The sequence below is a fragment of the Chlorocebus sabaeus genome, chromosome 14, assembly GCF_047675955.1.
Source record: "Chlorocebus sabaeus isolate Y175 chromosome 14, mChlSab1.0.hap1, whole genome shotgun sequence".
Lineage (NCBI taxonomy): Eukaryota > Metazoa > Chordata > Mammalia > Primates > Cercopithecidae > Chlorocebus > Chlorocebus sabaeus.
In genome coordinates, this window is record NC_132917.1 from 68,540,392 (window position 1) to 68,553,083 (window position 12,692).

At 43.0% G+C, this 12,692-nt stretch overlaps 1 protein-coding gene across 2 annotated transcripts in view; it reads left to right on the forward strand.

Annotated features, from left to right (window-relative positions):
- The first annotated feature begins 144 nt into the window (after nt 1-144).
- The window catches only part of ARHGAP25 (Rho GTPase activating protein 25), a 91,960-nt gene continuing 79,412 nt past the window's right edge, over nt 145-12,692 (forward strand). The window contains exon 1 of one of the 2 annotated variants that reach the window (XM_073023047.1): nt 145-906. Coding sequence is in view for 1 of the 2 variants with exons in the window: in XM_007970393.3 (XP_007968584.3) it covers nt 564-624 (61 nt within the window). In the remaining variant the exon portion in view is untranslated. The remainder of the gene's footprint in view (nt 907-12,692) is intronic. The other variant, XM_007970393.3, reaches the window with a different exon arrangement.

A 12,692-nucleotide genomic window follows, 5' to 3' on the forward strand; every position in this document is an offset into this window, starting at 1 on the left:
TTATAACAGAAGCAACCATTCTGGTTTTTCAAGCATTTCCAAAAACCATTTTCTCAAGAAAGAGTGCTCATAATGTATCATCTTTACTGAACGGCCACCCACTTCCTCAAATGCAAGGAAGCAGGCAGTTAAAAACACACACACACACACACACACACAAAACCGAGAGGCAGCAGTTGTTTATCACGACCTCAACTCAGTGAGGCCTGAGATTCTTTCGAAAAGGAGCTTTGCTTCCCATGACGCAGAGGGAAGTGTCAATTGGGATATTTCTGGTAAAACTGAAAGCAAGAAAAGCAGGGTGCCAGCCCCTGTGGGACTGAGGGTGGAGGCTGGGGGAGTTTGGGTGCCATCCTCCAGTGACAGATGGATGGACCTTTCATCTAAGAGAAAGGAGGAGACACATTGGCAAATCAATCTCAAGCCTAAGATTGCTTGTGAAGCAATCATAAGGAGGAACAAAAACAGACACAAAAACAGAGGAAAAGAGTGAAAAGACAAGAAGGGCGCAAACTGTGACAGACTCACCGCTTCACTAACTACTCACTTAAACTGGAAGCAAAATGTCCCTAAAATTGCCAAGGAACTGGGATTTCAACCTGAAAGTGGAGGCTGCGAAAATAGGTATGGTTGGTGTCTTTTCTTTGTTGCCTCTGTGATTCTTACGTATACGCGAGCACCATTTGCATGTTGGTCTGCAGGGAGCATAGTCTACTTAAAAATGGATCTCGCAGCAAATCTGAGTTTGAGGGACCATTTGCATTTAAGTTGGCATGCCAGGTCCAAGTTCTAAAATGCTGGGAGGGGTTTCTCTTTCATTTGGACAAAACGGTGGGATGGAACTCCTTGGTGTACAGGATCTGGGGTACTTCGGATGATTTAAGGCTACAGATTACACACAAAACTGTGAGTTTTTTTTAGCATATTCCATTTCCTTCCTGTTTGGAAACTCATCCATATTTTGAATGGTTCTGAACAGGAGCACAAAGACTAGAGTCTTTTGAGGTGCTCAATCTGTAAGTAAATTCAATGGGTGTTCTGTTTTGTGAGCCCAGGAGTCAAGGTGTATTATTTGTAGCAAAAGGTAGACAACAAAAACAAGACAGGAACATAAAAAAGTACTAAAGTATAATAAAGACCTTATGTAATAAAGATACAATTAAAGGAACAGAATGGGAGGGAATTCTTAGATGAGTTGGAAAAGAGATGTATTTATTATTATTTTAAGGGAGACTGGCATATTTTCTGAGATAGTCTGTCCTTCAATCCTTACCCTGTCCTTCTAATGATGATAGTGATACATTAAGTTTAGTCTATATATTCGTTGTGAAGTTCTTTATATTGATTTCTTCTATTGCTAAATTGGTCACAGTAATTCACGGCAGAGCAATTGGGCTGAAAACTATTGCCTACATTTATGTATCTCGGCCATATATGAGATAACTTCCTTGATATTAGACATAGATAAATATTAAGGTGTTTCTAACAGCTTGGAGGAATTCTGCTTGAACAAGTTTAGATTTGAACCTCTAAAGGGGTTAAGTGTGCTACTAAAATAAGTGCTCCATTGAAAAGTCACAAGCGGAGCATTAATGATGTAGGTCTGAGAAAGGATTTGAAAGAAAACAGAGTAATCAGAGAAGCCATTTATCTTGATAACCAGGGGAGATTAGCGTTCCCTAATCAAGCTATGAATGATTGTATGCTGAGGTCAGTTCAGAGAAAAGATGGTGTTCGTACCTCTTACATAAGCAAGAGATTTTCCTCCTAACTATCATTGATACCAATGTATTTGGCTAATGCTCAATGTATGTCATACAAATTATACGGTTCTGTTCCTTTGAAAGTGTCCTGCTTCTACATAAATAAGGTCATTTTGCCCTCTCTCCACCTGTGTTTGAACACAGGTTATTAGGGTCTTACACTCCTTTGTTTTAAAAAATGAGAAAGTTGAGACAATTAATAGTTAAATGATTTTTTTTTCACAGATATAGGAAATTACCACACTACAGCTCAAGACTGCGTATACTCAGGTCTGGGATTTGATTGAGTGAATTTCATGATTTTTACCCACGTTTCTTAAAGCATGGTCCCATAGATAACCTATATCAGACTCACATCAAGTGCTGGCTAAAAATGCAGATTTCTTGGCACCATCCTTACAAAATCAGAATCTCTGGAGGAAGGCCCAGGATCCTGCATTTCAACAAGCACCCCCCACTTTCATCCTCACCCAAGGAAGAACTCCTGCTGTAGGTACTGTGGTCTGTGTTCACTAGCCCCAGCAGACAGTTATCACCCATTTAGTACAGAGCACAGTGCTTGGACTTAACTGGACACACAATAAATACTTGTTGGCTGAATGAATGTTTCAGCCAACAAAAACAAGGAGATGATGTTATTTAGTATTACTTAATGAAAAAATAATAATAAAGACATAATGAAATACAGAGGAGCCCTTGTCATTACCCATGCTATCTACAAGTTTGTTACCCTGAAGGACTGGGCTACAGTAGGGTGCATTTATAAGTGTCACATGAACTAGAATTCAGATCATAAGCTGAGTCCTCTGATGGGGGAGAGCCCTTGACTCAGTCACAGGACTTCCAATCCCCTCTCCAGCATCCTGTGTCCAGGTGTAACTATAGGAACTGGCTTACCAATATGTCAAAGAAACTTACCTCTATTGGGAAGACCTGTGGAACTGGGAGTTATGTCAGGAAAGCTGACAATCTGTGGTTTTAATGTTTTCTCAACCTAGATATGATTAACATTTTGGGTTGGATAGTTTTTTGTTGTGGGGCCTGTCCTGTGGATTATAGGATGTTTAGCAGAATCCTTGGCCTCTACCTACTAGGAGATGGTAACACCCCCCTACCACTACCGTGACAAATAAAACTCTCTTTACATATAGCCAAGTGTTCCTTGGGGATGGGGGTGAGGGTAAAATCTTCTCTAATTGAGAACTCCTGTAGTAGATAATCACCAAAAGGGTGGAATATCAGGTCACTTGGGACTAGAACCCAAATATTAACTCATGATTCACTCTGTAGCTCAATTTTTTGGAGGTTGTTATTGAGATCTGTCCTCAGGGAGCCAGGCCATAGCTTAGGAAGGACACTAGAATGGGCACTTGGTGAAATAGAAGACACTGCCACAGAATGTGACCCAGGAAAGGGGCCCTAGGTTTTTTTGATGAGCTATGCTTCCAGTTTCTGCAGAATCTTGTGAGCTGGCGTGAAAGTGAAAGTCTCTGAGAGCGAGGGGCGGGACTCTCTACTGTACTTCCATCTCAGAGCTGAAGAGGGTCTTGCTGGATGGCAGACTCACCTGAGTCCACTACCGTGAGTCTGACAGATTTTCATGCAGTGATGAAAAAAAGTCACAGACCTTCCTGCATCTGACCTATTGGTCCTGGTGGGAATAGGGGTTGGAAGAAAAAGGAAAATGCGGAGCAAAACAGTCTTGACTTGAGGTGGAGCCAAGAGCACACACTTCTTCCTTTGATCCTTTATCATCTTCAATTTTAGAATTATGACAGCTTTTCACTGCCTTCACGCAGTTACTCAAATATTTTGCTTGTTAATTTATGTAACTTTTTAACTGAATTGTCATCACTGGAGGACAGGTCCAGACTTTCTGGACCTCCAGTCCCAGGTTACAGGGCTTTCTTGAAAGAGTTACATGGCTTCCCAATGACCAGGCCAGTCTACTTGAGCACATTTTGTGCCTTATTTGAACACTGAAATGCAGGTTCCCCAGGTTGGGGAATCCTGAAACTATATAGCCCATGGTGAACTGATTTGTGCTTGTTTGACGTTCAGCTTTCTGAACATCAGAAAGTGGTGAGAGCTTTCTTTACAATTCATTACCAAACTTACCATATGCTAAGCAGACCAGCCTGGGTTATGGACTGAATGTGGTCTGTTTGCTGTGCCCAAAGTCTTTGCTTTCCATGAGTAGCCCCCAACTGGTAAAGATCCCCACACATGCAAGTAGAGTTGCTGCTACAAATACAAACAATTAGCTGGGCATGGTAGTGGGCACCTGTAATCCCAGCTACTTGGGAGGCTGAGGCAGGAGAATTGCTTGAACCTGGGAGGCAGAGGTTGTAGTGAGCCACGATCATGCCACTGCACTCCATCTTGGGTGATAGAGCAAGACTCCGTCTCAAGGAAAAAAAAAAAAAAAAAAAAAAAAAAGAATATGAACACGGCCTTCCTTAGACACTGAACAGCTACACAAGGGAGCTGCTCCTTCCAGGGCCCACTCTGTTTTTATGCAGAGGTTACATTGCTATTGGTTGTTTAAGTAAAAATGTCTGTCTGTATGTTGCTGTTGACTTAACATTTAGGCATAAATTAAATTCTCTCCACGAAGTGCATGCTTCCTGCTGCCCAGGCCAACAGCCTTCTGGCTATTTGAAGAAAATGGACTGATGTCACCTCTGGGCCTTCTGCAGCAGCAGCAGAGTGGGGACCAACCTAAGTGGTGATGGGACGATAGGACCTGGTTTTATACCCACTCATGCACAAAATTCTCTCTATACATGCCAGACGAGGTCAACTTAGATTCTGTACTTTGTCTGAGACTGTGCACTTGGATTGGCAGAGGCTAACTCGGTGATTCTTGGTGCCTATGTGTCTGAAACTAGGCCAGGGTTAAGATGCCCAATGGCCCTGGCGTGGGTGTACATCACTATAAGTCACTTCATTAATGGTAGTGCTGCCATCTCCCTGTCTCACACCTCACAGTTATGAAGCATCTTCATATCATCCAATGGGAGAACTCTATGGGGACTCCACCAGCTGGAATGTGGTCCTTTTGAGTAAGGCCCACTGTGGAGGTGTTGGAAAGATGCTCGGACCAACTGAAAGAAATAAGTTGATGAAAAAGGTCCTATCACACACAAGGCAGCTTGAGGAAAGAATCTTGCATGAAGGTGCACCCAGGTCGAGTGGTCTGAACTTGTGTTAAGATACAAGAAATGGGAGGGAGGAAAGAGTAGAAGCAAAGTCCCACTTGTGGCCACAGCAAATGAGACCAAACAGTACCTAGAAGAGCATGACGGAGAGCCACAGCGAGGCACAGGCAGATTGTGGGGACTCTGTCACAGAGGATGGCATGGAAATTTTGTAGAGTCCCCAGACAGGAACTGAGATACAAAAGTTACAAAGAGAGAAAATAATTGACATTTCTTGCGTTAGGGTTTACTCATCATCCTTTTTCTCTTTGAAAGCTTGTTTAAAAACCAAAAGTCACTTTGCAAAGAAAAAAAAATGATACCCATAGGCCTGCCAGATCTAGAATATAACTTTGTCTTCTTTGAGGGACTGCAGTGCTTCCTCATTTCTAGTAAGACAGGAGTGCAACTTACTGTGTTCTCTTTGTCTTGGCTGCCAGGAAGCTGAGCTAAATATGAAATATGAAGATAGTCCTGCAGGGCGTACTGTTCATTGGGGCAGAGACAACTGCAAAGTGGTGAGAGAGGTGCTGTGATGAGAACAACTATGGGAGCCCCAGATAGTGCCTAAGAGGAATTCTGACCCCACACCCCTGTTCCCATCACTGCCATTCACCTTTCTTAAGATCTAGGTGCAGATGTTCTTGAGGGCACCCAGACTTGCCGTCTTTCTCACAGTGATTTTCCTGCACATTGTGTGTGCTTTTTTGGAGAAGCAGAAGGCTTTATACTATGTACAGACCCTCTGCATGAAGGAATTAAATGGAGTCTATATGATCTGGCCCTGCTTACCCGCCCACCTCTCTCTTGTCACCTTCCCTTCCCCTGCTGCATACCGGAGACTTCAGCCATGTCCTCCCTTCTGCAGCTTCCAGCTCTTTCTCATCTGCCTGGAGCCCTCTCTCCATCTGGGTCTCCCTTACCACCACCCAGTTCCTACCCATGCTTTGGTCGCAGTGTAAACATCTTGTCCATGGGGAGTCTCTAGTTCTTCTGATCACTGAAAAGAGTATAATAATCCTTTCCCAGGCCATTTAAACAGAGAAGTTTACAGCTCTCAATACTATGGACTTCCTTTGAGATAAGACCCATGAACATTTCTGAACATGGAGATATGAGTCAACCCCACAACTAACTGATCCTTTGGATTTTGAACAAAATTTGTTCTTAATAAGGTATGTAACACCAGCACTCTAGGCCCTCACTGGGGAGAATAACCTCAAATTGCCTGAAGAAAGGGGCTAAATTGTCCATTGACTCTTCCTGATAAAATTGTGAAAGAAAGGAGGACGTATGATGTAGGAAAGTGTGCATGAGCTTGGGACTCTGCTTTAAACAGCAGTGAATCTGGGGCAAGTTGCTTAGCTTCTACAAATGAGACTAGTAACACATATGCTGAGAAGAAGAAAATATTTCATGCATATGACATATGTTAGGTGCTCAGCAAACATCTGTTTCCTTTCTTTATAGACAGTCTCATTTCCAACCTCAGATCAGACTAGAAGCTGTACTTGGATCACATTATCTTGCTACGCTCACAGAATAGGGTTCACTGAGTTGTCTTTTAATGTTAGATCCTCAGTTTATAGCTTTCCTGCAAGTAATGATTTCATGAAATCTGCTCCTAATTGTACTGGAAACATGAGAAGGAAGAATGGACAATGCCAGCGGCTTCTATGTATAACTCTATGTGAGAAAGTTGCTTGGTAATTCAGTGCTCAGAAAATAACTTTGTCTTCTTTGAGGGACTGCAGTGCTTCCTCCTTTCTAGTAAGACACGAGTGCAACTTGCTGTGTTCTCCTCTTTGTCTTGGCTTCCAGGAAGCTCAGTCACAACTTCTAACGCCCCATTTGATTAGCATAGTTTTAGTCTTTGTCTTTGATCAGAGTTTATGTGTTAATTACAAATAATTTTTATACTTTAAAAATTTTATTATTTAAAAATACAGATGGGGGAGTCTCACTATGTTGCCCAGGCTGGTCCAGAACTCCTGGGCCCAAGCAGTCCTCCTGCCTCAGCCTCCCAAAGTGCTGGGATTACAGGCATGAGCCACCACACTCAGCTTCAGATATTATACTTTTTAATAGTGACTGAGCATTGCAATTTATCTAAGAAGGGTTCAAGGAATATTAAAATGTTAGAAGTTATTTCTTTTAGTTCATAAAGTAAAATGCAATCCCATAACCACTCATATTCTTTCCCTAGAGTTACATAAAATTATGGAATCTTCAGGACATTCAGACCAGTCATTTCATTTCGTTCACTCATTGATTTACTCATCATAAAACATGTATTTGCTCACCTGTATGTGATAGGTACTTAAGCAGCATTGCCCTGCTGTGCCTCTCATGCTGTGAGCACCCCTCACCACCCCTCCACCTTTCTAAAAGTGATGCTCAACTTTGCTACCACCATCTATTCTCCTTAAGCTGTGACTAACTAAGGCGACAGCTGCTGCACTGTCTCCTTTCCACACCATACTACCTATCCACCCCCAAAACATGCACACATGGATCTCAGCTCTGGCCGTACCCCACTGCTGGAATTTTGGCCTATGGTGGCTGAACCATTTGCTTCCTTGTTGGTTTGGAGTTTCAAAGTGAAAGAGGAAGCAGTACAAAATAGAGTTCCTGAGTCTGATGTGAATACTTTTTAATATTTTAAAATAATTTTATGAAGTTTACAAAAAGAATTTTCTGGCAAAGTGTAAACTAACCATAATGGAATGAGCCAGCTATCACACAGTGGTTAAAAAGCTGGCTTTGGGACCAGATTGTCTGAATTTGAATCCCAGTATCATCAGTCGGTCATTGTGTGACATTGGTCCTCAGGTTTTCCAAATGTAAAATGAGTGTAATCCTAGTGCTAACTCATGCAGTTATTGTGAGGATAAGAGAAGATGATCTATGTCAAACTTTAGCATAAGAGCTGGTATCTAGTAAGTGAATTATAAACACTAGTAATTATCATTTTATCATTATTGTAGTGGACATCAGCTATAATGGAGATCTGATATCAACTCCTTTGAATCAAGTTATTGGTGAAAACCACAGCCAGCAGTGCCAGCGTTTTGTTTGTCTTGGTTATGTTTAGTTCTTCATTCTTTTCTTTAGACATACGGTCTTTACAACATCTGCAGATACCTCCTTTCCTGCCCAGTGTCTGTTCCAGGCTCATGGCACACATACTGATCTGCAGTTGACTGCTCATGTTCTGTTTCTTACTCTTTATGCTTCCAAATACCATATATTCACTTCCTTCTCAATTTGCATGACTTGGGTCAATTTTGTCTGCATGGCTATTCTTGTTTTCTTCCTTTTTGCTTTGTTTTGTTTGTCTGTTTTTGCCAGTTCTTTTCCAAATCAGTAAAATGCCTGAGTTGTGACTTTCTAATAAAGATAATGATAGCTTCTGGTAAGTTTCCTGCAGAATGCCTGCTGTAGAAATGTCATTGTCTCTGTGCTATGACAGGAGCAGTTCCTCAAACTTTCCTTGCTTTGGGCAGGCAAAGTGACTCTAGGTTGTTTGCTGTGTGGAAGACCCTCCTTCATGACTTAGTGCTTCCTCCTCCAGAGCTGTCGACCATCTCCTACTGTCATGTGTACCTCTGGCCACTGAAGTGAGGTTGGAAGTTGTTTGGGCTTCAGGGGCTCAGTGTTTAACTGCTTGTGATCACTTACATGTGGGTTACAGCAGTGGCAGAGCAGTTTTTCCTATTAGCTGTAAGCGGCCTGTACCTGGCCTACCAGTCTCTTTCAGATCATTATTTGTAGATATAATTGTGGGGGGAAGAGCAGGACCTTCAAAATGAGGCTCCCGTCTTTCTTGTCCTCAATTCTGCTGATGCTACCCAAGGATTCTTGTGCATGCATTCTTCCCCTTTGATGGTCATTCTGCATTTGATTCCATGCACCTGGTCATTCAGAAACCAGAAATCCTCTTTACTAGTGGGTAAGGAATTTTCGTATGCAGACAACTCAGAGTAAAGATGATAGCAGATGTATCCAGTCCATTCTCAGCCCAGCCCTTGTGCTCTGTCCTGAGACCAACCTGTTTGATCTTGATTTTGGCACTGATCTTCTTCCTCTGAGCGGTCCGCATTCTCCTTCCCAGGTAGAGTGACAGCTGGCCTGATTTGTCTGGGACTCAGGCTGTTCCTGGGACATGGAACTCAGTGTGAAAACCAGGAAAGTAAACCTAGAATCAGCTCTCTAGGCCCAGGGAAACAAAGCTGTAATTGTGATAGGTGCTCTGTATGTTTCTTGAACTGAATTTCCTGAGAAGACACACAATTTATGGCAAAAATTGATTTAGGAGAAAATATCTTTAAACCTGGAGTCATTGTTCTTTCTTTTTAGTACTCATGGTTAGAAGTCCTTCCAAATTCATTTTTCAGCCTCCTTGAAACTGTCATGCTAGCTTCCTCCATCTGTTTTTATGAAATCTGTTAGTCTTGCTCACATTTTCTCCAGAAAGATCAGGAGCCACATCTGTCAGTGTATTGCAAGGTACTTCTTTCTAGAATCACACAAAAATTTCTACCTTTGTGGGTTCTATGTCGGGCCCCTAAGTTTGCTATTCTGCTTTCTGGATTTTTTTTTTTTTCCAACTCTACCCCTCCCTCCCCATTACCATGGCCAGCACCCAGCTCCTCCTGGGAAGGCTCCCTGAATTACCCAGTTGTAATTAGTCCCCTCTCTCTTCTGTGACACTGTACTGTTTTGCTCATTTTTCTTCTATTCTGATTGACACATATTTATTGGACACTTACTATGTGCTGGACATTTTACTAGGCTCAGAATGTAAGAAGATGGAAAAGATTAGGATTCTGACAGTCTCATTAGAGACACTCTGAGGAAGCAGGGCTGGCCCACTAAAGGGAATTAGACATATGCAGCGTGACTGTGACTGTGACATTTAAAAAGCTGACACAGGGTTTGTTCTGTAACAAAAGCTTTTCTTGCCCCACTTTAGCCATAGCCCCTAGATATCTACAAGGGGCAAGTTATTACATGTTCATTCAAGTCTATATGCTCCTTCCAAAAAGCCACAAATCAAGCTTCTAATCCCACATTGTCATTCTGGTTTAGAGCCAGTAGAGAGTGCCCGCGGACAATGCAGTTGCATTTCCACCAATAAATGTGGTCTATTTTCGTTATTTCTCCCCAGAAAACCCTGGATTTAACCGGTTTTCTGGCCAGCACAAAATTATCCCAATCTCATTCTTCTGTGGCCTGAAATGCCCAGCATGGTAATGAAAGTGATTGATAATGTAGTAACTTTGTGTCTTCACAGATAAAAAGTAAGATTCCAGATAAAAATTATTTCCTGAAAGAAAAACAGAAAAGGACACTTGACTTAACCACGAAGCCATACCTGAGTGTAGGAGGCAGTCTTTGAGAATGAGGCCTCTAAAGGCAGATGAGCTTGGGTTTGATTTCCAGCTCAACCTTTCCTCATTTCTTTGACTGTGGGCAAGTCACTTTAATGTCTCCGTGTCTCAGTTTTCTCGTCTGAAAAATGGGGCCGGTAGTTCCACCTCCTTTACAGAGTTGTTAGATAATACTTCCTCCAACCAGCTCAGCCACTCATAGTCATAAATAAACCACGTCACCCCCGTAATTGTACCACCTCTGAAATCTCACTTTCAGACTCTGTGCCCACCACATCCTATGTGCCCAGCTCACCCACTCCAGCAATTCTCTGACATTACCTCAGTGAGCCACCATTCCATTGGTCCCATTTTTTCACTATCAGTCACCATTAGGTCCTCCTTACCACAGATTCATAACTAGCATTAAATCTACTACTGAACATGCAGCCTTAAATTATCTGGCCATTTCTCCTCATCATAACCCCTAACCCTATTTAAACCCAATAATCCATCTTCTCAGTGCCTGTACCTGGACAGCTGAACATCACTGGAGAAAATCATCCCTGAGCTGCCTGGATTCACTTTGAATTTATGACCAGTCATCTGAGGTGGGCATTCGACACAGCCAGACCAACTTACCACACCTACTGTCTTAGTCCACTAGTGCTGCTGTAACTAAATGCTTGAGACTGGATAATTTATACAGAACAGACATTTATTTATTACAGTTCTGGAGGCTGGTAAGTCCAAGATCAAGGTGCTTTCAAGAGCAGTGTCTGGTGAAGGCTCATTCCTTGTAGATGATGCTGTCTCGGTGGTCTCACATGGCAGAAAGGGATGGAAGGGCAAAAGGGAGGAGTGCTGTGACCTCACATGAGGGAAGGGCAGAAGAGGGTGAATGCACTCCCTCAAGCCCTTTTATGAGGATCCTAATGCCATCCATCAGAGCAGAGCTGCCATGACCTAATCACCTCCCAAGGGCCACACCTCTTACTACTGTTGCATTGGAGATGAAGTTTCATCATGAATTTTGGAGGAGACGCCATCATTTAAACTATAGCACATACCTAGTAAATTCACTTTCATTTTCCCCAAAACCTTTATGCCTACTTTTAAATTTTCCCCTCAAGGCCTTAACACTTCCTTCTGCCGTCACTCTCGCTGATAACATTCATAGAGAAAAATATATACAACTAAGTGAGAATTACTCAATTTTCCTACCACGAAAAGCTTTCATCTACCCACATCATCTCCAGTATAGCCCATAGGCCTGGACAACAGGGGCCTCCATTGGAGACATGTATTCTAGAGGGTCCTGCTCTTTTCTTGCACCATCTGTACTCCTTCCTCCCCACAGTGCAAAGAGTCTGGTTAAGGGGACATGCCCACCTAGACCCTGAGCCCTGCCTGCCTTCTAGAGCATCTGAGATTGTGAAATTCCCTACGTAGATGGCCAGGAGCTGCAAGAGTGTTTTCCTAGATCCTCCCCATGGTTTTTCTGCAGACGGTTGATTGCAGCGAGGCCCAGAACAAAGTTCGGATGTCTGGGCTGGGATGTCCACATCCATGTGTGTGAGGCCCCTGACTGTGAAAAATGGAGCTGGAGATGGAGGGAGAAGGGGCATAGGTTTAAAGACAGGGACCTCCCCGGGGCCAGACGCGGTGACGCACACCTGTAATCCCAGCACTTTGGGAGGCCAAGGCAGGCGGATCACCTGAGGTTGGGAGTTCGAGACCAGACTGAGCAACACAGAGAAACCCTGTCTCTACTAAAAATACAAAAAGTTACCTGGACATGGTGATGCATGCCTGCAATCCCAGCTACTCGGGAGGCTGAGGCAGGAGAATTGCTTGAACTTGGGAGGCAGAGGTTGTGGTGAGCTGAGATTGGGCCACTGTACTCCAGCCTGGGCAACAAGAGCAAAACTCCATCTCAAAAAAAAAAAAAAAAAAAAAAAAAAAGACAGGTACCCCCATGTAGACATCTTCTTGACACAGGCTTTCAAATATAAGTGATAGATCTGATTCCTTCTTACTCAGCGGTCAGCCCGGTTAAGCACTGGTGCATGCTACTCCGCTAGGAAGGTTCCAATCAAAGTCCCTAACAATCCACACCTTGCTAAGCCAAGAGTGAATCCTCTGTCCTCGTCTTACTCAACTGTCCTGCAGCATTTGACACAGTCAGGCATTTTCTCCTTGAAAAAAACATTTGTAGACTTCCTTGACACCAGGCCGCCTGGCTTTCCCTTACCTCGTTATTCTTTCTGAGTCTGCTTTCACGAAGTCGTCTTCTCTACCAGATCTCTTCACAATGAAGTGTCCCAAGCAGGACTGGCCACATCATTTGTGGAGCC